The sequence below is a fragment of the Carcharhinus amblyrhynchos genome, unplaced genomic scaffold, assembly GCF_965287045.1.
Source record: "Carcharhinus amblyrhynchos unplaced genomic scaffold, sCarAmb.v2.hapA scaffold_43, whole genome shotgun sequence".
Taxonomy (NCBI): Eukaryota; Metazoa; Chordata; class Chondrichthyes; order Carcharhiniformes; family Carcharhinidae; genus Carcharhinus; species Carcharhinus amblyrhynchos.
This window is the reverse complement of record NW_027649784.1, coordinates 3,492,029-3,518,648: the sequence shown is the minus strand read 5'-3', so window position 1 is coordinate 3,518,648 and position 26,620 is coordinate 3,492,029. Positions and strand designations below refer to the sequence as shown.

The window sequence follows — 26,620 nt, the reverse complement described above, 5'->3', positions numbered from 1 at the left end:
TAGCCAAGCGGTTAAAAGTCAATGGTTAAAGGGTAAAGGTGATGTATTTGATGGTTTCTGAATTATAGGGACATTGTTGCTTTGGACTTTGTTCGGAGCTTCAGGAAATGTTGTCTCCTTTACCTGAGCAGTTGATGCCCTTTATCCCACACCCCACTCCCCCCAATGGTAGCAGAGTCCCCCACCTCTGCTACCCTCCAAAACCGTGAAAGCAAGGCCCAAAGCAGCTTTTAAAACATGGTTTTCCAGGCCTGAATTCTGTTCTCAAATCCATAATCCAGCAGGTGACCCTGTGGTGAACAATGCACAGGGAGGATGGGATTTGGGCAAGGGGGGGGGGGGGGGCAGGGGAAAGGGTTTTCCAGCTGCTTTGAAACTGCTTCACTACCTCTTCTTGTAAAGTGCTGCCTTCTCCAGGAACAGCTGGAGACAGAGTGCTTGCAATAACCCTTGAAGGGACAGTGGCCAGAATCTTATCACCATTCATGCCATGCTGCTCACTGCCAAATTCTCCAACCTCACTGCAGCAGCAGAACGGCCTAAACGGCAGGTGAGATTGCGCCCGGCGTCAGATGAAGTACAAAACCTCTTCCAGGAAGTCTGAAGTCCTTGAAGTGGACGATTTTCCATGATGGAAGGAGATAGGAAACTGGTGCAGTGACAATAATCTCTCCCTCAATGTGAACAAAACGAAGGAGATTGTCATCGAATTCAGGAAGTGTAAAGGAGAACATGCCTCCTGTCTACATCGACAGGGACAAAGTAGAAAGGGTTTTTAGATATCCAGGTCACCAACCTGTCCTGGTGCTCCCATGTCGACACTACAGTTAAGAAAGCCCCACCAATGCCTCTACTTTCTCAGAAGACTGAGGAAATTTGGCATGTCAGCTACGACTCTCACCAACTTTTACAGATGCACCATAGAAAGCATTCTTTCTGGTTGTATTGCAGCTTATTATGGGCTCCTGCTCTGCCCAAGACCGCAAGGAACACAGTGAACGAAGCCCAGTCCATCCTTCAATTGGAGACTCTGTCTCCACTTCCCACTGCCTCAGAAAAGCAGCCAGCCTCATAGCGCCAGGGACCCAGATTCAATTCTGCCTTGGGTCACTGTCTGTGTGGAGTCTGCCCGTTCTCCCCATGTCTGTGTGGGTTTCCTCCAGGCGCTCCAGTTTCCTCCCACAGTCTGAAAGATGTGAGGGTTACTGGATTGGCCGTGCTAAATTCTCCCTCAGTGTAACCCGAACAGGCACGAGTGTGGTGACCAAGGGACTTTCACAGTAACTTCATTGCAATGTTAATGTAACCCTACTTGTGACTAATAAATAAACTTCAAATTTAACTTTACATTCTCTCTTCCACCTTCTTCCATTGGGAAAAAGATACAAAAGTCTGAGGTCACGTTCCGACCAACTCAAGAACAGCTTCTTCCCTGCTGCTGTCAGACTTTTGAATGGATCTACCTCACATGTTGATCTTTCTCTACACCCTAGCTGTGACTGTAACACTACATTCTGCACTCTCTCCTTTTCTTCGCTATGAACGGTATGTTTTGTCTCTATAGCGCAAGAAATAATACTTTTCACAGTATCCCAGTACATGGGACAATAATAAATCAAATCTATGAACAGTATGCTTTGTCTGTATAGTGCACAAGAAACAATATTTACACTGTGTCCCAGTACATGTGACAATAATAAATCAAATTGATGGAATTTCTGTCTTGAAACATGCTCCAGGGTCCACTGGGGCAGAGAATGCAAAAGTGGGTGAAAGGCGCCATCCAAATGCAGTTGGGCCGCCCTTCTTCTCACAAGCACTGCTAAAAGGCCAGCAGAGGCAGCTGGAGGGGCTGTCAGGGAAAGGTACCTTTAACTGGAACAGCCCGTCTCTCATCCTCACAGCTCCAGCTCCTCCGCTTATTCAGTCTTGTTGCAACATCTGATCTATTCACAGCACACAGCAATTCATCGCAATCTGCCTTCTCTGCCTGCTTAAGATGCAAATTGGAGCTGGGGATGGAGGGATGAAGTGATCCAGAGTTCCTGCTTTCTAATCGCTGTCAAACAAGCCCCCTCCACGAGCAGGATCACAGAATCCCAGAAGGAGGCCTTTCGGCCCATCGGGTCTGCACCGACCACAATCGCACCCAGGCCCTACTCCCGTAACCCCACATGTTTACCTTAATTCCCCCCTGACACTATGGTTAATTTTAGCATGGCCTATCACCTAACCTGCACATCTTTGGACACTAAGGAGCAATTTAGCATGGCCAATCCATCTAACCTGCACACCTTTGGACACTAAGGAGCAATTTAGCATGGCCAATCCATCTAACCTGCACATCTTTGGACACTAAGGGGCAATTTAGCATGGCCAATCCACCTAACCTGCACATCTTTGGACTGTGGGAGGAAACTCACGTAGAAACAGGGGAGAACATGCAGACTCCACACAGACAGTGACCCAAAGCCGGGAATTGAACCTGGGTCGCTGGCAGTGTGAGGCAGCAGTGCTAACCATTGTGCCACCTCCTACTAAGCTAGTCAGCCACAGGGATTGACAGGTCCGAGGTGAACCCATCTCCCACCAGCCCACCCCACCCCACACCTCCTGCTCAGACAAACACACTCACAGAATCAGAAATCCCGCAGCCTAGGTCTGAATCAACCCACCGACCTCAGACCCCACCCCACTCCGCTCCGCTCTGTCTCTCACTGTCCTTGGTCCCGCTCCCACCCCTTCCCCTCCTCCCCTCTTCCCGCACACAGGAATGACCATTTGCAGAAGGTCATTGAAGCCACAGCCCCTCCCAGAAGGCAGAGTGGACGTGGAGAGGATGTTTCTACTAGTAGGAAAAGCTAGGACCGGGGGGCCTCAGGCTCAAGGGACGATTCTTTAAAACAGAGATAAGGAGGAATTTCTTCAGCCAGAGAGTGGGGAATCTATGGAACTCTTTGCTGCAGAAGGCTGTGGAGGCCAAGACAGAAATAGATAGGTTCTTGATTAATAAGGGGATCAGGGGTTATGGGGAAAAGGCAGGAGAATGGGAATAAGAAAAATATCAGCCATGATTGAATGGCGGAGCAAACCTGATGGGCCAAGTGGCCTCATTCTGCTCCTTTGTCTTATGGGAGGATTCCTGCCTCACTTTTCTGTGTCAACCGTCCACACTGGATGAAAGACGGGTTAAAGGGCAATGGAGAGCAGGCAGGAAAGCGGAGCTGAGACCAGGATAAGGTCAGTCGTGATGGTGTTAAGTGGCAGAGTGAGCTGGAGAAGCCAAATCCTCTAACCCCACCCCCAACCATCCACCCCGCTCCAAATTCCTACAATCCTGTCTTCATGCTCTGTGCTGACCTGCTTCCAACTCGGAATTGGAGGGTGGTCGGAGTGAAGGAGATCGCAGGGATGAGGGTCCAGTTGGGGATGCAGGGTGGTGGGGGGGAGGGGGGGGGGGTGTTGCAAGGCAGTCAAAGACTTGAAAGCGAGGTTGACAAATTTAAACCTAACCAAGGTGTAGCCAGAACAGGGCAATGCAACAGCCAGCAAATCACTCAAAGCCACACTCTCTCACCAGATCTAAACTTCATCAAGTTAAAAGTTTACTTATTAGTGTCACATTAACACTGCAATGAAGTTACTGTGAAAATTCCCCTAGTCGCCACACTCCGGCGCCTGATCAGGTAACACTGAGGGAGAATTTAGCACAGCCCAATGCACCCGAACCAGCACGTCTTTCAGACTGTGGGAGGAAACCGGAGCATCCGGAGGAAACCCACACAGACACGGGGAGAATTTGCAGACCCCACACAGACAGTGACCCAAGTCGGAAATCGAACCTGGGTCCCTGGCGCTGTGAGGCAGCAGTGCTAACCCACTGTGCCACTGTGATGCCTTCACTCCCACTTTTCCACTCCCACTTTCTCTCTACACCCATTGATCCCTTTAACCACAAGGGCCACATCCAGCTCCCTCTCGAACATATCTAACAAACTGGCCCCAACAGCTTCCTGTGATATAGAATTCCATAGGTTCACAACTCTCTGAGTGAACAGGTTCTTCCTCACCCCAGTTCTGAATGGCTTGTTCCTTATTCTGAGACTGCAACCCCAACTTCTGCCCATTTATTGCCCATCCCTAGTTCCCAAGAGCAGTTGAGAGTCAATCACATTGCTGTTGCTCCAGAGTCACATGTAGGCCAGACCAAGGTTGTGAATGTAGCCCAATCCATCTCGCAAACCAACCTCCCATCCATTGACTCTGTCTACACTCCCCGCTGCCTTGGGAAAAGCAGCCAGCATAATTAAGGACCCCACACACCCCGGACATTCTCTCTCTTCCAGGTCACGTACCAACTGACTCAAGAACAGCTTCTTCCCTGCTACTGTCAGACTTTTGAATGGACCTACCTCGCATTAAATTGATCTTTCTTTGCACCTTAGCTATGACTGTAACACTACATTCTGCACCCTCTCCTTTCCTTCTCTACGAACGGTATGCTTTGTCTGTATAGTGCACAAGCAGCAATACTTTTCACTGTATCCCAGAACATGTGACAACAATAAATCAAATCTATGTACTCTATGAACGGTATGCTTTGTCTGTATAGCACGCAAGAAAGAATACTTTTCACTGCATCCCAGTACGTGTGACAATAATAAATCAAATCCAATTATTCTCTCCCCTTTCTCAGGCCTGTTACTGGGTAACGCTCTCACTTCCAAGTGAGCAAGGTCTGGGGTTCAGGACCCACTCCACACCCTGAACTCAGAACCCAGCGCAGCACTTTACCGGAGCCGTCATCTATCAAAGGAGACGTTAAACTGAGATCAGGCCATTCCCCTCATGGCGATCCCACTGCATGATTTGGAAGGAGAACAGGTGGATTCTGACCACTATCCTGGCCAACTAGTTATCCCTCGACTAACATCACCGGCAGGTGATCTGGTAAAGATCACATCTTCACGTGTGAGAGTTTGCTCCGCATAAGCTGGCATCTGTGTTTCCTACAACAGAGAGCTCGGGAAAGAGAAATATCAATTGGCCCACGTCCAGCTCCCTCTTGAACACATCGAACACACTGGCCCCAACAGCTTCCTGTGGTAGAGAATTCCACAGGTTCACAACTCTCCGAGCGAAGAAGTTCTTCCTGATCTCAGTCCTGAATGGCTAACCACTTATTTTATGTGACCCCCTAGCTCTGCCCATTTATGCCCAATCCTAGTTGCCCCTCCTTCCCTAAAGGACATTGCTCTGGAGTCACATGTAGGCCAGACCAGGTAAGGCTGGCAGATTTCCTTTTTTTCATTAATTCGTGGGGCTTTCTGTATCCCACTCCCCCTTTCTCTCCATGCCTCTTGAGCCACAATGGCCACACTCAGCTCCCTCTTGAACATATCTAACGAACTGGCCCCAGGTTCATAACTCTCCGAGCGAAGAAGTTCTTCCTCACCTCAGTTCTGAATGGCTTATTCTTAGACTGTGAACGCTAGTTCTGCCCATTTATCGCACATCCCTAGTTGCCCTTGGAGGGCAGTTGAGAGTCACCCACATTGCTGTGGCTCTGGAGTCACATGTAGGCCAGGCCCGGGTAAGAACGGCAGATTTCCTTCCTTAAAGGAACCAGATGGGTTTTTATGACAATGGGTCATCAGTAGATTCTCAATCCCAGATACTTTTTATTGAATTCAAATTCCACTATCTGCCGTGGCGGGATTCGAACCCAGGGTCCCCCAGAAACATTAGCTGAGTTTCTGGATTAATAGTCTAGCAATAATCCCACTGGGCCATCGGCTCCCCATTAGCTGCGAAACATCCAGAGGTTGTGTCGGGAGATAGGGAAAAGAAAAAAGTCCCTTTTTCTCAAATGCCTATCTGCCAGGCCTCTACTCATCCTGTTCAGCTGAGCTGGCTGCCCAGAGACACTGGCCACACGGCAAGCACTCAAGGAGGAAGCCTGGGGTTCTAGAAAGAAACCAGCGTGGCAAACGCAGCTTCAGCAGCACTGTACTCCATTGCTCAAGACTACTTCCAAGTAACTACACTGCTAACAAAACCAGGAATACTTTGACTGAGTGACAGAAACTCGTCTGCAGTCATGACAGTCTGGAGGAGGAAGGGGACACTTGGTCATTTATCGACCCTGCGTAATTCTGATACGGTCGCCATGTCTGGGTTGATAACCAGGCCCACTCTGAACGAGTACAGGCCTGTCCCACTGAATGTTTGAGGCATCCACAGTATTTAAAAGCCAACATCAACAGGGCTGCAGTGTGTGGGAACACCCTGTAAATACTGACACACTCCCAGAGGATTCCCCTGTAAATACTGGCACGCTCCCCAGGGACCCTCCCCTGTAAATACTGACACGCTCCCCAGGGACCCTCCCCTGTAAATACTGACACGCTCCCCAGGGACCCTCCCCTGTAAATACTGACACACTCCCCAGGGACCCTCCCCTGTAAATACTGACACGCTCCCCAGGGACCCTCCCCTGTAAATACTGACACACTCCCCAGGGACCCTCCCTTATAAATACTGACACACTCCCAGGGGACCCCCCTGTAAATACTGACACTCTCCTTGGGGACCCCCCTGTAAATACTGACACGCTCCCCAGGGACCCTCCCCTGTAAATACTGACACACTCCCCAGGGACCCCCCTGTAAATACTGACACACTCCCCAGGGACCCCCCTGTAAATACTGACACACTCCCCAGGGACCCCTCTGTAAATACTGACACACTCCCCATGGATCCCCCTGTAAATACTGACACACTCCCCATGGATCCCCCTGTAAATACTGACACACTCCCCAGGGACACCCCTGTAAATAAGAACATAAGAACGTAAGAAATAGGAGCAGGAATAGGCCATCTAGCCCTTCGAGCCTGCCCCGCCATTCAATAAGATCATGGCTGATCTGTCGTGGCTCAGTTCCACATTCCCGCCCTCTCCCCATAACCCTTAATCCCCTCGCTTATCAAAAACCCATCAACCCGCGTCTTAAAATTATTTAGCGAGGTAGCCTCCACCACCTCAACGGGCAGAGAATTCCAGAGATTCACCACCCTTTGAGTGAAGAAGTTCCTCCTCAACTCCGTTCTAAACCGCCCCCCCTTTATCTTGAGGCTGTGCCCCCTAGTCCTACTGTCCTTTCTGAGCGGGAAGAGTCTCTCCACCTCTATCCTATCCATCCCATTCATCATCTTATACGTCTCAATGAGATCTCCCCTCATTCTTCTAAACTCTAACGAGTACAAGCCTAGTTTATTCAGCCTCTCCTCATAGCTCAACCCTATACTGACACACTCCCCAGGGACCCCCAGTAAACACTGACACACTCCCCAGGGACCCCCAGTAAATACTGACACACTCCCCAGGTACCCCCCTGTAAATACTGACACACTCCCCAGGGACCCCCCTGAAAATACTGACACACTCCCCAGGTACCCCCCTGTAAATACTGACACACTCCCCAGGGACCCCCCTGAAAATACTGACACACTCCCCAGGGACCCCCCTGTAAATACCGACACACTCCCCAGGGACCCCCCTGTAAATACCGACACACTCCCCAGGAACCCCCCTGTAAATACTGACACACTCCCTGGGGACCCCCCTGTAAATACTGACACACTCCCTGGGGACCCCCCTGTAAATACTGACACACTGAATCAAAGTGCAATATCAATTGTAGCAAGCAAAGGACATTCAGCCCATCCTTCACAAACTCAGAATTCTTCCAGTGCAGAAGGCAGCCATTCGGCCCTTCAAGTCTGCACTGACCACAACCCCATCCGCCCATCCCCATAACGTTACACATTTACCCTAGTTAGTCCCCTGGACACTAAGGGGCAATTTAGCATGGCCAATCCCACCTAACCCACACACACCTTTGGATGCTAAGCGGCAATTTAGCATGGCCAATCCACCTAACCTGCACACTTTGGTGTGTGGGAGGAAACCAGAGCACCCAGAGGAAACCCATGCAGACACAGGGAGAATGTGCAGACTCCACACAGACAGTGACCCAAGGCCAGAATTGAACCCGGCTCCCGGTCCCTATGAGACAGCAATGCTAACCACTCTGCCGCTCTTTGTTATTTATGGAGAGTGAAGTCGGCACCTCTCTGGTGCAATTTTGTACACCTTGGAGTGAGTTCTCCACATCCCTCTTTATCCAGAGAACCTGGTATTACTTTAATCTCTCAGTTTATGAGCAGACGTGAAGAGGAGTCGGTGTGCATGTGCAGTGGTTGCCATGGGGATACGCACAAGTCCTCAAGTACTGGGTGTTATTAGCCTTTAGGTGATATGTGGAAGCTACAAAGAGAGACAGAGAGAGTGCTAGTCATATGGTATCCAACTGTTTCTTAAATTATTCCAGATACGCCTGCGCTTCGTTCCTCTGACGACGATTTCCATATCAGCAGGTACAAAAGCAAATCAAATGGATCAATTTAGTGTGGCCAATCCACCTAACCTGTACATCTTTGGACACTAAGGGACAATTTAGCACGGCCAATCCACCTAACTTGCACATCTTTAGACACTAAGAGGAAATTTAGCGTGGCCAATCCACCTAACCTGCACATCTTTGGACACTAAGAGACAATTTAGCGTGGCCAATCCGCCAAACGTACACATCTTTGGAGTATGGGAGGAAATCAGAGCACCTGCAGGAAACCCATGCAGACGTGAGGGAGAACGTGCAGACTCTGCTCCGACAGTGACCCGAGGCCGGAATTGAACCTGGGTCCTTGGCCCTGTGAGGCAGCAGTGCTAACCGCTGTGCCACCGGAGGGGGGAGGAGAGGAAAGGAGGAGGAAGTAGTGCTTCAGGTGCACACAGCCTTGTTCAGATCCCATTGGAAGGAACCGGGTTCAGTTATGGGCCCGGCACCTTGCGAAGGAGATGCTGGCTTTGGAGTGGGCACAGTGTAAATTGACCAGAATGATCCCAAGGTTTAGAGTGTACATTCCAAAGGTTGGGATGACACTGACAATGTCCGTATTTCCTTAATATCTAAGTCTATGAAATGATCTCCTTCACTGAAGTGTTGGGTGGGCAGCGGACATTCAAAAAGATGTGGAGATGTCAGAGGAGGCTTACAAGAAAGATACTGGATTTGAGAGACATAGATATAGAATCCTGCAGTGCAGAACAAGAGTAAGAAGTCTTACACCGCCAGGTTAAAGCCCAACAGGTTTATTTGGTAGCAAAAGCCACTAGCTTTCGGAGCGCTGTCCCTTCATCACGTAAGTCCTATATTGAAGTCTTATACCTGACGAAGGGGCAGCGCTCTGAAAGCTAGTGGCTTTTGCTACCAAATAAACCTGTTGGGCTTTAATATGGTGTTGTGAAACTTCTTACTGTGTTTACCCCAGTCCATCGCCAGCATCTCCACATCATGAAGGGCTGGGAACCAGCGGAGTCAGATTGGAGGAGTTTGGCAAATAATAAAAAAAAAGGCCAAAAAGGGGAAAACCTTTTCCACACAGCGAGTGGTTAGGATCTGGAAATGCACTGCCTAAGAGCATGGTGAACGCAGGTCCAATCAAGGCTGTCAAACCAGAATGGCATAATTATTGGATACAGTTGCAGAGCTACAGATAAAGGTGAGGGAATGGGACTGGTCCAGTTGCTTTTCCAATAAAATGGCCCTTTTTTTAATTCATTCGTGGGACACTGGCTGGCCATTAGTGCCCATCCCTAGTTGCCCTTCGAGGCTCAACCACACTGCTGTAGTTCTGGAGTCACACGTAGACCAGACCGGGGTAACAACAGCAGATTTCCTTCTCTCAAGGACACTAGTGATCCATGTGGGTTTTTCCAACAATCGACAATGGGTCATCAGTAGATTCTTAATTCTGGATATTTTTTAATTGTTCAACTCAAATGCCACCGTCTGCCATGGCGGGATTCGAACCGGGATCCCCAGAAGATTCCTCTGGATTAATAGTCTGGCGATAATGCCACTAGGCCGTCGCCTCCCACCCTCTTAGAAAAATTTGAGAGAGAAAAACTATTTCCTCTATCGATGGGGCAGAAAGTCCAGAACTAGAAGGGAAATCTTCAGATTGGAGCCAGGCTGTTCGGGGTTCAGGGCGAGGAAGCATTTCCTCACACAGACAGGAGTGGAAATCTGGAACCCCCTCTTTCACCCCCGCACCCCGAAAGAAAAGCTATCAAGGTCAGGGAGTCAGTCAGGAAGGTCATAACTGAGGTCGATGGATTTTTGTTGAGTAGGGTATTGAGGAATTTGGAGCAAATGGAGTGGAGGTACAGATCATCCAGTACCTAATTAAACAGCAAAAAGTCTCACAACACCGGGTTAAAGTCCAACAGGTCTATTTGGAATCACGAGCTTTCAGAGCACTGCTCCCTCATCAGGTGAGTCACCTGGTGAAGGAGCCATGCTCCAAAAGCTCGTGATTCCAAATAAACGTGACGGACTTTAACCCGGTGTCGTAAGATTTCTTACTATGCGCACCCCAGCCCAACGCCGGAATCTCCACATCATAATTAAACAGAGAACAAGCTCAAGGCATTGAACATCCTTCCTCTTGTTCCTGTTTCAATAGGGTGGCATGGCGGCACAAGGGTTAAGCACTGCTGCTTCATAGCTCCGGGGACCCGGGTTCAATTCCGGCCTCAGCTAAATGTCTGTGCAGATTGACCATCCTAAATTACCCCTTAGTATCCAAAGATGTGCAGATTTGGAGCATTGGCCATGCTAAACTGTCCCTTAGTGTTCAAAGATGTGCAGGTTAGGTGGATTGAGCATGCTAAATTGTCCCCTTAGTGTTCAAAGATGTGCAGGTTAGGTGGATTGAGCATGCTAAATTGTCCCCTTAGTGTTCAAAGATGTGCGGGTTAGGTGGATTGGCCACGCTAAATTGATCCTTAGTGTCTGAAGATGTGCAGGTTGGGTGGATTGGCCATGCTAAACTTCAGTGTCTCAAGATTTGTATTTTGGAGGGGTGAATTAGTGGGGTAAATGTGTGGGGTGACAGGGATAGGTTGGGGGTGGCGCTGGGCAAATTGCTCTGTCAAGGATAGTACAAACTCAATGGGCTGAAAAGCCTCATTCTTCACTATAGGAATTCTATGATTTGGTCTTACTTTTGCCACAGGTTCACACAAACAAGCCCCCTTATCCAAAATTACTTGCACCTCCTGGCTTCAACCAGCATCCTTTCTCCTACAGTCAGGATTTAATCAGGCCTCAGTATGGTGTTCAGCTATGGGGAGACCTGCCTAGACCATCCCTGTGTCGTCACTGAGAGTCATTCTAAGCCACATAGATTGATACCAGGACTCCATACATTAGATCATGAAGAAAACTTACACAAATCCGTCGTGAGGAAGAGTCATGTTGGTCCTCGAGATGTTTAACTATGTTTCTGTCTTTGCACATGCTGCCAGACCTGCTGAGTTTTGCCAGCATGACACAAACTAGAACTGTATTCTCTGGTGAATGGGGATGAAGTCACCCCTTCCCCTTGTTCCCACAGGAGGGAAGTCTTGCTCCTCAGTGACCTCAACAACAGAAACCAAACAAACACCTGCTACCCCACACATCCGAGAAACGGCAAGACTACCCAACCAAACTTACCTCCAGGATATTGGTGGGAGTTTTGAAGATCTAATACAGATAGGAAATATACAGTAAATGGCAGAACCCTTTAGAGTATTGATAGGCAGAGGGATCGGGGCATCTGGGTGCACAGGTCACTGAAAGTGGCAATGCAGATGGAGAAGGTAGTCAAGAAGGCGTACAGCATGATTAATCAGGGGATCAGATGTTATGGGGGAACAGGCAGAAGAATTGGGATGAGAAGAATATCAGCCATGATTGAATGGCAGAGCAGACTTGATGGGCCGAGCGGCCTAATTCTGCTCTTATATCTTATGCTTGCCTTCATCGGCCATGGCATTGAGTTTAAAAATTGGTAAGTCATGTTGCAGCTTTATAGAACCTTAGTTCGGCCGCACTTGGAATATAGTGTTCAATTCTGTTCGCCAACTACCAGAAGGATGTGGAAACGATTTACCAGGATGTTGCCTGGTAAAGTTTATTTTATTAGTTACAAGTAGGCTTACATTCACACTGTAATGAAGTTACTGTGAAAATCCCCTAGTCGCCACACCCCAGCGCCTGTTTGGGTACACTGAGGGAGAATTCAGCATGGCCAATGCACCTAACCAGCAAGTCTTTGGACTGTGGGAGGAAACCGGAGCATCCAGAGGAAACCCATGCAGATACAGGGAGAATGTGCAGACTCTTCACAGACAGTGACCTAAGCCAGGAATTGAACCCAGGTCCCTGGTGCTGTGAGGCAGCAGTGCTAACCCACTGCATCACCATGCCACCCTGTTTAAGGTGCAAGGGAGAAGGAGATGCATGAGACAAGTCTTTTTACACAGAAGGTGGTGGGTGCCTGGGACTCACTGCCAAGGGAGGTAGTGGATACGACAGTGACTCTTAAGGGGCGTCTGGACAAATACATGAATAGGATGGGAATAGAGGTCCCTGGAAGGGTAGGGGGTTTTAGTTCAGTCGGGCAGCGTGGTCAGTGCAAGCTTGGAGGGGCCGAAGGGCCTGTTCCTGGGCTGTAAATTTCTTTGTTTTTTAAAATCGGAAAGAGGGAATTGAACCATGGCTGTGGTCCATTCATTTTATTGTTAAAGGTTCCTTTCTTACTGGTATCTACATAGACAATGGGCTGGAGAAAAGGCTAGTTCACACAAGGTTCACCTGAGTGGATAATGGTGCCTTTACTGGTGGGAACCATACCCAGAAGAAAGATAGATAAATGGCTGTGGATTTTGGAAATCAATCATCTCTGTGGGAGTCCCTCAGGGTTAGTGTCTAAGGCCCCAACCATCTTCAGCTACTTCATCAACAACCCTCCCTCCATCATAAGGTCAGAGATGGGGATGTTCACCAATGATTGCACAATGTTCAGCACCACTCCTCAGATACTGAAGCAGCCCAAGTCCAAATGCAGCAAGATCTGGAAAATATCCAGCTTGGGCTGACAAGTGGCAAATAACACTCGCGCCACACAAATGCCAGGCACTGGCCATCTCCAAAAAGAGAATCTTGTCATCACCCCTTGATATTCAAAGGCATTACTATCGTTGAATCCCCCACTGTCAACATCCTGAGGTTATCACTGACCAAGAACTCAACTGGACCCAGCCATATGAATACTGCAGCTACTAGAACAGGTCAGAGGCTAGGAATCCTGCACAGGGGCCCCTGACTCCCTGAAGCCTGTCCACCATCTACAAGGCACAAGTCAGGAGTGTGATGGATGGGTGCAGCTCCAACAACACTCAAGAAGCTCAATACCATCCAGGAGAAAGCAGCTCTGCTTGATTGGCACCACATCCACAAATATTTATGGGCGGCATGGTAGCACAGTGGTTAGCACTGCTGCTTCACAGCTCCAGGGACCTGGGTTCGATTCCCAGCTTGGGTCACTGTCTGTGTGGAGTTTGCACATTCTCCTCGTGTCTGCGCGGATTTCCTCCCAAAGATGTGCGGGTTAGGTTGATTGGCCATGCTAAAAATTGCCCCTTAGAGTCCTGAAATGCGTAGGTTGGAGGGATTAGTGGGTAAATGTGTAGGGATATGGGCCTGGGGCCTGGGTGGGATTGTGGTCAGTGCAGACTCGATGGGCCAAATGGCCTCTTTCTTCACTGTAGGGTTTCTATGATTCGCTCCCTCCATCACCGACACAGCTGTGTGCACCATCTACAAGATGCACTGCAGCAATTCACCAAGATTTTGTCAATAGTTCATCCCGAACCCACGACCTCTACCTCCTAGGAGGTCAAGGGCAGTAGACACATGGGCACACCACCACCTGGTAGTGCCCCTCCCAGCCGCACACCATACTGATCTGGAAGTATAATCGGCCATTCCTTCACTGTCGCTGGGTCAAAATCCTGGAACTCCCTCCCTAACAGCGCTGTGGGTGCACCTACACCACACGGGGACTGCAGTGGGTTCAAGAAGACAGCTCACCCACCATCTTCTCCATGGGCAATTAGAGATGGACAAACAATGCCCACGTCCCATGAATGAATCAATTTTTTAAAAATACGTTATTTAGAATGAGGAGTGCAGAAACACCTTATTCAGTGCAATGGGTTGACACTAGTGTTTCTGCTGCACGGGCCCCAAAAGGCGTTAAGAGATTGGGGCTGTCCTATTAGGTGAAAAGAAGATTAAAAGGAAATTTAAAATCATGAGGGCTTAGTCACACACTCACAAAGGTTTACAGCAAAAGAAAAGGCCCTTCAGCCCATCACATCCACACTGACTATCAAGCACCTATCTATTCCAATCCCATTTTCCAGCACCCATTCTGTAGTCTTGTATGCTCTGGCTCATCTAAATGCTTCTTCGATGTTGTGAGGCCTCGACCAGCCTTTCAGACAGTGAGCTCCAGATTCTCACCACCCTCTGGATGAAAAAGGTTTTCCTCAAATCCCCTTGCACCCTCCTTACCTTAAATCTTCCCTCTCGGGTTACTGACCCCTCCGCTAAGGGGAAAGGTTCCTTCCTATCCGTCCTGTCTGTGCCCCTCACAATTCTGTACACACTTCAATCAGGTCCCAACAACATCACCACCACCACCAACCCCCACCCCACACAGCCTTTTCTGCTCTAAGGAAAATAACCCCTTCCTAACCAACCTCTCTCGATAGTTGAAATGCTCCAGCCCAGGCAGCATCCTAGTGAATCTCCGCTCTAATTTTGGACAGAGCAGACGGATAGAAACTGTTCCCTCCAGGCAGAAGAGTCACAAACCAGAGCACACGGGTTATAAGATGATTTGTTATAGAACCGACAGTGACACAGGGAGAAACATTGTTTTAAGCAGTGAGTGGTTAGGATCTGGAATGCACCGCCTGAGAGTGCGGTGGAGACAGACTCAATCAGAAGGGGAGCTGGATCAAGAGGGAACACGTGCAGGGCTGTGTGGGGCGGGGGGGGGGTGGTTTGGAAAGGCTAAGGGGCTCCTGCAGAGCAAGAGAAAGAGACAGCACCAACACAATGGGCTGAATGGCCTCCTTTGATGCAGTAATCATTCTATGAGTCTAAGATCTACCCAACTCTCACCTCTGAATCACAAGGTTCCGGTTTCAAAGGCCCACCCCAGGGCTTGGCTGTAAAATCAAATAGTGGTGGTGTGTTGAACTGATTTTTGTAGGGACCCAGATTGAGTCCTGGGATGGCAGGTCTGTCATATCAGGAGACACTAAGTCAGTTAGGATTATATTCATTGGAGTTTAGAAGAGTGAAATGGGATCTCATAGAAACTTATAAAATTGTCACAGGGTTAGACAGGGTAGATTCAGAAAGAATGTTCCCAATGGTGGAGGAATCTAGAACCAGGGGTTATAATTTAACAATAAAGAACAAAGAACAGTACAGCCCGGAACAGGCCTTTCCACCCTCCTGTCCTATCCAGGCCAGCCGCCTGTATCCCTCTATTCCCCGTCTGTTCCTGCGTCTATCCAGATAAGTCTTAAATGTGGTTAACATGTCTGCCTCGACCTCCTCACTTGGCAGCGCATTCCAGACCCCCACCACCCTCTGTGTAAAAAACTTCCCCCCCGTACATCTCCACTGAACTTTCCCCCTTATCTTGAACTTGTGCCCCCTTGTAATTATCATTTCTGCCCCTGGGAAAAAGTTTCCAACTGTTCACCCTATCCACATCCCGCATAATTTTATAAACTTCTATCAGGTCGCCCCCTCAGCCTCCGTATTTCCAGGGAGCATAATCCCAGTTTATTCACTCTCTCCTCATAGCAAATACCCTCCATACCAGGCAACATCCTGGTAAACCTTGTCTGTACTCTCTCCAAAGCCTCCACGTCCTTCTGGTAGTGTGGCGACCAGGATTGGACACAGTATTCCAAACGTGGCCTAACCAAGGTTTTATACAACCGTAACATAACTTGTCAACTTTTATACTTGATGCCCTGACTGATGAAGGCAAGCATGCCACATGCTTTCTTCACCACCTTTTCCACCTGTGCTGTCACTTTTAAGGATCTGTGGACCTGTACTCCCAGATCTCTCTGTGTAGCTAAGGTTCTGCCCTTTATATTATAGTTCCCACCTGAGTTGTGTCTACCGAAATGCATCACCTTATGTTTGTCCAGATTAAATTCCATCTGCTATTTCTCTGTCCAATTTTCCAGCCTATCTACATCCTGCTGAATTCTCTGGCAATTGTCATCATTATCCGCAACTCCACCATCTTAGTATCATCTGCAAATTTGCTAATCAGACCAGCTATGTTTTCTTCCAAGTATTGCAAACAGCAGAGGTCCAGCACTGATCCCTGCGGAACACCACTAGTTACAGACCTCCATTTAGAAAAACACCCTTCCACCGCTCCCCTCTGTCTTCTATGGCCAAGCCAGTTCTGAATCCATCTCGCTCGTTCACCCCGATCGCATGTGATCCTTTCGTACCAGCCTGCCATGACGGACCTTGTCAAATGCTTTACTAAAGCCCATATAGACAAGATCCACAGCCCTTCCCTCATCAATCACTTTTGTCAACTCCTCAAAGAAAGGGATAAGTCTTTTAGGACTGAAGTGAGGAGAAATTTCTTCACCCAGAGGGTGGGGAATGTGTGGAATTACCGCAGAAAGTAGTTGAGGCCAAAAGATTGTGCGATTTCAGGGAGGAATTAGATATAACTCTTGGGGCTAAAAGGGATCAAGGGATATGCGGCAGAAGAGGGGATCAGGATATTGAATTCGATGATCAGCCAAGATCATAATGAGTGGCGGGGCAGGCTGGAAGGGCCAAATGGCCTCCTTCTGCTTCTAGTTTCTATGATCTGTTAAACTGAGGCCATTCGGCCTGCTCATGGATGCAAGCGATCCCATGACACTATCTTGAAGAGTAGAAGGGGAGTTATCCCCCAGCAGCCTGGGGTCAATATTTATCCCTCAGTTAGCATCACGAGCTCAGACAACCTGAATGGTTTTCACATTGTTGGTTCTGGGAGATTGCTATGAGCAAGTTGGCCAGTGACTTTCCAACATTACAAACTACATCTCAAAAGTGTTTCAATGACTTTTAAACAACGTCCAGTGACTGTCCCCCAAAGCGCTCAGGAAATTCAATTAATCTCCTCTCTCCCTCATGTTTATCCAGCTTCCCCTCTTAAATGTCTCGATACTATTCGCCTCAACCGCTCCCCGAGGGAGCGAGTCCCACATTCTCCCCACTCCCCGAGGGAGCGAGTCCCACATTCTCCCCACTCCCCTAGGGAGCGAGTCCCACATTCTCCCCACTCCCCGAGGGAGCGAGTCCCACATTCTCCCCACTCCCCGAGGGAGCGAGTCCCACATTCTCCCCACTCCCCGAGGGAGCGAGTCCCACATTCTCCCCACTCCCCGAGGGAGCGAGTCCCACATTCTCCCCACTCCCCGAGGGAGCGAGTCCCACATTCTCCCCACTCCCCGAGGGAGCGAGTCCCACATTCTCCCCACTCCCCGAGGGAGCGAGTCCCACATTCTCCCCACTCCCCGAGGGAGCGAGTCCCACATTCTCCCCACTCCCCAAGGGAGCGAGTCCCGCATTCTCCCCATTCCCTTGGTAAAGAGGTTTCTCCCAAATTCCCCATTGGATTTATGAGTGACTGTCTGACATTGATGGCTCTTAGTTCTGGCCTCACCCACACATGGAAACATCTTCTCTACATCCGCCTAGCAAATGCAGTCATTTAGTGATCTCCATCAGAACAACCCTTGGCCTTTCCCTGTGTATAGAAAAGAGTCATGATGTGGAGATGCCGGCGTTGGACTGGGGTAAACACGGTAAGAAGTCTCACAACACCAGGCTAAAGGAAAAGAACTTTCCACACACCTGATGAAGGAACAGCCTTTCCAAAACCTGGTGTTGTGAGATTTCTTACTAGAGAAAAGAGCCCAGGCCTATCTCCTGATGGTTCTAACCTCTCGGTTGTGCATATCCATTCTCAGCCAGCAGGCTGTAGGGATGCAGTGACATGTGGAGGATGGACTGTGAGTTGGGTTGGGAGGGTGTGGATAAAGGTGAGGGTGGTCCTCCAGGAATTTGCCCCGATTGGAGCTGGCAATCCCCTTGCAGAGCAATGCCAGGTTTTGGAAATGCCATGCCCGTCCTCCACAATCAACCACACCTGGCGAGTAAGGTCACCACGCCAAAGGTGGTTCGCAAGAGCGGAGAGAACATCCAAACTCAGGCCCGACAGAAGACACAGGCCCAGAAACTACCCCCCCCCCCCCCCGCCCCCCCGCCACCACCACCCACCCCTGGAAAAGTTGACTGCTCCCGCCGAGGGCAAAGCAATGGAACCATCAACGAATCAAACACCTGTCAAAGATTGGGCCTGACAAAAGCAGAATACAGCTCAGGCAGTCACCATCACCCCCTGGGGGAAATATCTCCCCCCACCCACCTCATACCCCGTCTTCCCACTGACTGACCAACCACCCACCAACAATCACAACATTCCATCCCCCCCACCCCCCCAAATATCTCACTCACAACTGGCTTCCCCAACCAGCCACTGATCTCCACACTGGCCTTTCAAGGTGTCATTCTGTCCAAATGCTTTTGGGGAAGCAGCCACCAATACCACCCCCCCCGACCCCAAACTCCATTGCAACACCCCCCCCCCGCCACAATGAACCACCTCAGTCGCACAAGTCGTACCATATGCCATATGACCATGAAGACCATCAACTGTGTTTCCAAACTCCAACCCGACAAAGTGAGCCAGAGCTAGCATGACAGAGGGAGGAGGAAGGAGCAGATGAGAGGGGAGGGGAAGGGGCAAGTGGAAGGGGGTGGGGGGGTTGATGTTGTTGGGGAAACGAGAGGGAAGAAGGCAGAGGATCCCCAATGGTCAAAAAAAAAGCTGGGTCCTGTCTGAAGGCACCTGCCTGACCACATGTAAGCACCAGCTGAAACCCTGCCAGGATTCCGAACATGCCTGGAGGGAGGGGGGTACGCACTGGAGGGAGGGGGGGTGGGGGAGCGAGGGCTGGAGGGAGGGATAAAAGCAGGCGGGATTTATCGGCTAATAGACCACACACTCCCCGTGCACCTCCGAATCACAATGGCAGCCACTCAAAAAGACCCCAGATCTGAAGAATTTCAAATGTGATTAATTAATTTATTTCGTATTTATTTTTGCTGATTTGCATTCTGAGAGAAGCATTATCCTTCTTTGGCTGGACACAGCCGCCTCAGCACCACATATTCTCCCAAAGCTTCTTTGTTAATTCTGACACACCAAAAAAAATACAACACCAGCTAAAACACACACAAAAGGAGAAAGGGGCTGTCTTCAAACAACTCCATCAAATTAATGGCAGAATCATTCCATTTTTTAGTTTCTCTATCTCGTTCTCTCTCTCGGTAAATTTTATCAAGCTAAACTGCACCCCAACAACCACCAACCTCTCTCCCTCCCTCCTCCTCTACCCTCTCCAAATCTACTTCCACACTTCACCTCTCTCTCTCACACACACACACCATTCCTCCCGGACTTCATTCATTCCCTTTCCACCTTCAAGGTGTTAAAAAAAATCAAAGGGGCAGTGGATTTTCTGGAAGCGGTTTTACCAAGGAAAGGTTGAGTGGGAGAAGGAGAGGGAAGGGAAGGAGGATATTCGAAGGATAAGTAATATTTTTAGAAATAAAAACAAATAAAAGAAAGGCACCTAAAAGGAGTCCGGAGGCCTCGAGGAGGAGGCCTGGAGAGTCGTGTATTAACCTGAGAGATTGCGAGGACCACAAAATGAGGAGAGCGGATCAGTTGCTGGCGTCTCAGAGACCAGCCCAGTCTCAGCATCCCCCTGATGGATCACACATGCTGGAGGGAAGAGGGACAGAGGGACACACACACACACACACACACGTATATATACACACACAGAAAAAAAAACCTTTCAGAGGAGCAACCAAAAACAATAAAGAGTCTTCTACGTTTTGGCAACTTGTGGATTTTTTTTTGCAAGCCACGGAAACCGAGAATTAAAAAGATTCCCCTTACCTTTGTGGTGACTATACACAGGCAATCCATTCTCTAAAACGAAACAGGTGGCCGTGTCTTGGAGAGGGGGGTTCCGTGCATTGGAAAACTGTGGGATTTGGGGGCATGCAGGCAGGAGGTGGGTGAACAGCAGTATGGAGCGCGTGTGTGTGTGTGTGAGTGTGAGTGTGAGAGAGTGTGTGTCAGTGTGTATATGTGTGTGTGAGAGTGTATGTGTGTGTGTCTGTGTGTGTGAGAGAAAGGGACTTGTGGGAGTGAGCGACCGGGGGACAGTTCATTTATTAAAAAATATTAGAGAGAGAGAGATCTCTTTTTGTTTCAACTGGGGAACGGAATCCTCTTGGCTTCTGCGGACGGAAGGTGAATTTGTTCATTAACGACGAGAACAGAGGGGGAGGATGAGGGGGAGGAGGCGGAGTGTGTGTGTATGTGTGAGTATGTGTATGTGTATGAGTGTGTGACTGTGTGTATGTGTGAGTATGTATGTGTGTGTGTGTGAGACTGTGTGTATGTGTGTGTATGTATGTCTATATGTGAATGGATGTATATGTGTGAGTGTATGTATGTGTGTGTGTATGAGTGTATGTGAATGTATGGGTGTGTGTGTGTGAGGATCGATATGAGAGAGGAGTGTGGAAAAAGAGGGGGGAGAGAGGGAGAGAGAGGAGGAGCAGGTGGGAAAGGAAGATTACCCACGGTGTGTGTGTGTATGTGTCTCTCTCTCTCTCTCTCTGCTGGCCCAGAGAGGCCGGATCCAAATCTAATTATCATGACAACAGCCCTTGCTCAGTCACTTAAAGGGAGGAGGCTGCTGCTCTCCAGGGACCAGAGAAAGAGCAGTCAAAACGGGTCGGGCAGACAGGTGGCGAGGGGAGGTTGGGGGGGGGGGGGGGGGGGGGTGCTAGTGGGTTAGCTTGCTTCTCAATTTAAAATGCTACCCCTATTTCCCACCCCCTCTTAACCTCCCCCTCACCCCCACCTGACTGTCCCTCCCAAGGAATAGAGTCGGAAAATTCTGAATCATTGAATCCCCAACACTGCAGATAGAGGCCATTCCGCCCATCAAATCTGTACTGACCACAATCCCAACAGGCTCTATCCCCATCACCCTCCATATTTACCCCAGCTAGACCCCCTGACACTAAGGGGCAACTTAGCATAGCCAATCCACCCTAACCCGCAAATCCTTGGGCACCAAGGGGCAATTTAGGATCACCAATCCACCTAACCTGCACTTCTTTGGACACTAAGGGGCAATTTCGCATGGCCAATCCACCTAACCTGCACATCTTGCAGACTGCAGGAGGAAACTGGAGCACCTGGAGGAAACCCATGCAGACACGGGAAGAACATTAAGACTCCACACAGACAGTGACCTGAGGCTGGACCTGAACCCAGGGCCCTGGTACTGTGAGGCAACAGTACTAACCACTGCACCCACCATGCCATCCCAATGACATATCAGTGATGGGGGCAGCACAGTGATTAGCACTGCTGCTTCACAGCGCCAGGGACGCAGGTTCAATTCCCGGCTTAGGTCACTGTTTGTGTGAAGTTTGCACAGTTTCCCCATGTCTGCGTGGACTTCCTGCAGGTGGCTCCGGTTTCCTCCCACACTCCAAAGATATGCAGGTGAGGTGGATTGGCCGTGCTAAGTTGCCCCTTAATGTACGGGACTAGCATGGGTAAGTGCATGGGGTTCTGGAGATAGGGCCTGGGTGGGACTGTGGTTGGTGCAGACTCAGTGGGCTGAATGGCCTCCTCCTGCATCATCTCATTGAATGGCCGAGCAGGCTCGATGGGCTGAATGGCCGACCTCGTCTACTGGGTTTTTTTGGTTCCTTGTTGTAGCCTAGAGCAATGAATGGCAGAGGCTCCAATACCTTCCATCCCCTGGCTGAATGCAAATCTCTGCTGCTCTCACCATCTGAAATTGGGAGGCGTTGGAGGGTTTACGAGTCGATAATTGGCCACATTGTGAATGGACCTTCCCTAGCCTTCAGCCCCGGACTGGGAATTGAATGCATGTCCCAGAGAGAGGGACGCTACCCACTGCGCCACAAGGCCTCCAGCAGAGACCCCTTCCATGGGAGTTACTAATGGGAAAGACGTGCTGGTTAGGTGCATTGACCCGAACAGGTGTGGCAACGAGAGGAATTTTGCAGTAACTTCATTGCAATGTTAGTGTAAGCCTTACTTGTGACCAATAAATAAATTTTACCTCTGGACAGTCAGAAGCTTTTTCGCCAGGGTGGAAAAGTCAATCACTAGGGGGCACAGGTTTAAGGTGCGAGGGGCAAGGTTTAAAGGAGATGTACAAGGCAGATTTTTTACACGGAAAGTGGTGGGAGCCAGGAACTCACTGCTAAGAGAGGTAGTGGAAGCGGATACGGTAGTGAGTTTTAAGGGGCATCTGGACAAATCCATGAATGAGATGGAATAGAGGGATATGGTCCCTGGAAGGGTAGGGGGTTTTAGTTTAGTCGGGCAGCATGGTCAGTGCAGGCTTGGAGGGCCGAAGGGCCTGTTCCTGTGCTGTAATTTTCTTTGTTCTTACTTTGAATCACATGGCATCAGAAACATTGGCGGCAGAGCCAGTTTCCATTTCCTCTTGATAGTGTCAACATTTGCCACCCAACTTAACTCTTCTAAACCACAGATCACGCCTCACGTCCACCCATTCCTACCCTCCCACAACATTTCCCCAAACTTCTCGAGGTGCTGACACCCACTGGAGTATGATTCCCACCCAAACACTGGCTGCCCAACTTCACATGTAAGGACCTCTCCTGAAGAATTGGTTTCAGGCCATCTGAAATTAGGATGTCATCACAAGGACAGCACAGTGGTCACAGTGATTAACGCTGCTGCCCCACAGCACCAGGGACCAGGGTTCGATTCCAGCCTTGGGTCACTGTCTGTGCGGAATCTGCACATTCTCCCCATGTCTGCGTGGGTTTCCCCCAGGTGCTCTGGTTTCCTCCCGCAGTCCAAAGATGTGTAGATTAGGAGGATTGGCCATGCTAAACTACCCCTTAGTTCAAGCTCAGTCAAAGGAACTGGTTTTAAGAAGTGTCTTAAAGGAGGGGAGGGAGAGAGAAAGAGACGGAGAGAGAGGGAGGAAGAGAAAGACAAAGAGAGACAGAGAGAGGGATTTAGGGACGGAAATTCTGAGGTTATTGCCCAGCCAGCTGAAGGCAGGGACTTTCAAGGATAGAGAGAGAGAGATGGAGAGAGTGACAGAGACAGAGAGAGAAAAAGAAAGGTAGAGAGAGGAAGACTAAGACAGAGACAGAGATAGAGACAGGGACAGAGAGAGGGGTTAGTGCCCAGCCAGCTGAAGGCACGGACATCTAAGCTACAGTGCCTGAAGTCAGGCTGCACAAGTCTTTCAGAGAAGATGTCAAAGCAAGACTGCGTTTTCCTTCTCTGGTGGACATAGAGATCCCAATAAATACTATTTTAAAGAATAGCAAGAGAGCTCTTACCAGAGTCCAAGCACCAATGTTCATGCCTCAACCAAGGCCATTTCTCACCCAGTGTGTAATCTTAACATGTGTTTATACAGAGCGCCACACACATTGACCAGTCCACAAAGCTTTCAATCGATGGTAGGATACCGCCAATACTGGTAAAGCTCGGGGTTAGACACAGGGTAAAGCTTGCTCTGCACTGTCCCCCATCAAACACTCCCAGGACAGGTACAGCACGGGGTTAGATACAGAGTAAAGCTCCCTCTACACTGTCCCCATCAAACACTCCCAGGACAGGTACAGCACGGGGTTAGATGCAGAGTAAATGCTCTCCTTCTTAAACAGGAAAACCCCAAGATCATTAGTACAATACTGCACTTGGACTGAAGATTAGAACAAACTTGGATGCAATCATCAAGTTTCTTTAATGATTCTCCGTGGGATGGGAGGTGAATAGTGGGATCTTGCTGTGAATAAACTGGTTACCCTGTACCTTTACAACAGTGGCCACAGTTCATTGGCAATGAAGGCTTTTGGATTGCCTAAAAGGTGCTATAGAAATGGACGTTTTAGAGTTATAGAATAAGACAGTGCAGACGAGGCCCTTTGACCCAAAGAGTCTGCACTGACATGTGGGAAACACCTGAACTCCCACCAAATCCCATTTACCAGCCCTTGGTCCATAGCCCTGAATGTTGCGGTGTGTCAAGTGCTCATCCAGGTACTTGTTAAAGGATGTGAGGCATCCCGCCTCCACCACCCTGCCAGGCAGCGCATTCCAGACCCTCACCACTCTCTGGGTAAAAAAGCTTTTCTGCACATGCCTTGTAAACCCCCTGCCCATCACCTAGAACCTATTCAGTCCTCTTGTGACTGAATCTTCATGGAACATAGGAATTAGGACCAAAACTGGACAAATTCAGCCCTTGGAGCCTGCTCCGCTATTCAATCAGACCCTGGCTGATCTCTCCCTGGTCTCAAATCCACCTCCCCACCTGTTTCCCATATCCCTTTACCCCTTTTTTTAAAATTCAGAAATATATCTATCTTCTTCATCTAAGGGGTACAGCTGCTCCCTATTCACTCTGTCCATGCCCCTCATAATCTTGAGCACCTCAATCAGGTCACCCCTCAGTCTTCTCTGCTTCAGAGAAAACAAGTCATGATGTGGAGATGCCGGCGTTGGACTGGGATAAACACAGTAAGAAGTCTCACAACACCAGGTTAAACCCAGAGAAAACAACCCAAGCCTACTCAACGTCTCTCCATAACTTAAAAGGATAAAGTTTATTTATTAGTGTCACAAGTAGGCTTACATTAACACTGCAATTAAGTTACTGTGAAAATCCCTCAGTTGCCACACTCCTGCACTATTTGGGTACACCGAGTGAGAATTTAGCACGGCCAACGCACCCCAACCAGCATGTCTTTCAGATTGTGGGAGGAAACCAGAGCACCCGGAAGAAACCCATGCAGGCATGGGGAGAATGTGCACAATCTGCACAGACAGTGACCTAAGCCAGAATTTGCGTAACTGGAAAAGTATTAAAAACACACACACACACACACACACACACACACACACACACACACACACACACACACACACACACACACACACACACACACACACACACAGCAAAGGTGAATCCAAACAGCTTCTACAAATACATAAAGGCAAAAGAGTAACTAGGGAGAGAGTAGGTCCTCCTAAGGATCACAAGGTCATCTATGTGCAGATCCACAAGAGATGGGTGAGATCCTAAATGAATATTTCTCATCAGTATTTACTGTTGAGGAAAGCATGGATGTTAGGGAACTTGGGGAAATAAATAGTGATTCTTGAGGGGTGTACATATTACAGAGAAGAAGGTGCTGGAAGTCTTAAAGCGCATCAAGGTAGATAAATCCCTGGGACCTGATGAAGTATATCCCAGGACCCCGTGGGAGACTAGGGAGGAAATTGCGGGTCCCCTAGCAGAGATATTTAAATCATCAATAGTCACGGGTGAGGTGGCTGAAGATTGAAGGGTGGCAAATGTTGTGCCTTTGTTTAAAAAGGGCTGCAGGGAAAAGCCTGGTAACTACAGGCCGGTGAGCCTCACATCTGTGGCGGGTAAGTCATTGGAAGGTATTTTGAGAGACAGGTTCTCCAGGCATTTAGAGATGCAAGGACTGATTAGGGACAGTCAGCATGGCTTTGTGAGTGGAAAATCACGAATCACAAATTTGACTGAGTTTTTGAAGGGGTAACCAAGAAGGTAGATGAGGGCAGTGCAGTTGATGTTGTCTACATGGACTTTAACAAGGCTTTTGACAAGGTGTCGTGTGGTAGGTTGTTGCGTTAGGTTCAATCTCACAGGATCCAGGGTGAGGTATCTAAATGGATACAAAATTGGCTTCTTGACAGAAGCCAGAGGGTGGTTGTAGAGGGTTATTTTTCAAACTGGATGTCTGTGACCAGCGGTGTGCCTCAGGGATCAATGCTGGGTCCACTGTTATTTGTCATTTATATTAATGATTTGGATGAGACTATTGGACACATGGTTAGTAAGTTTCCAGATGACACCAAGATTGGTGGCACAGTGGACAGTGAAGAAAGTTATCTCCGACTGCAACGGGATCTTGATCAATTGGGCCAGTGGGCTTACGAATGGCAAATGGAGTTCAGATAAATGCAAGGTGATGCATTTTGGTAGATTGAGCCAGCGCAGGACTTACTCGGTTAATGGTGGAGTGTTGGGGAGAGTTACGGAACAAAGAGATCTAGGGGTACAGGTTCATAGCTCCTTGAAAGTGGAGTCACAGGTGGACAGATGGTGAAGAAGGCATTCGGCATGCTTGCTTTCATCGGTCAGAACATTGAATACAGGAGTTGGGACGTCTTGGTGAAGTTGTACAAAACATTGATAAGGCCACACTTGGAATACTGCGTACAGTTCTGGTCACCCTATCATAGAAAGGATATTATAAAGGATATTATAAAGGATATTATAGAAAGGGTCCTTGTGCATGAGTCGCAAAAACCCAGCTTGCAGGTGCAGCAGGTG

General features: G+C 49.0%; 1 protein-coding gene across 4 annotated transcripts in view; it reads right to left on the bottom strand.

Moving 5' to 3' along the window:
* LOC145337139 (disks large homolog 4) overlaps positions 1–26,620 on the bottom strand; it is a 263,027-nt gene that overhangs the window by 214,961 nt on the left and 21,446 nt on the right. Inside the window, exon 1 of one of the 4 annotated variants that reach the window (XM_080181923.1) lies at positions 20,098–20,188. The exons of the other annotated variants lie outside the window; for them this stretch is intronic. Coding sequence (XP_080038049.1) covers positions 20,098–20,127 — 30 coding nt within the window. The 5' untranslated portion in view covers positions 20,128–20,188. Of the gene's footprint in view, positions 1–20,097; positions 20,189–26,620 lie in introns of those variants that run through there. 4 annotated transcript variants of the gene reach the window in all.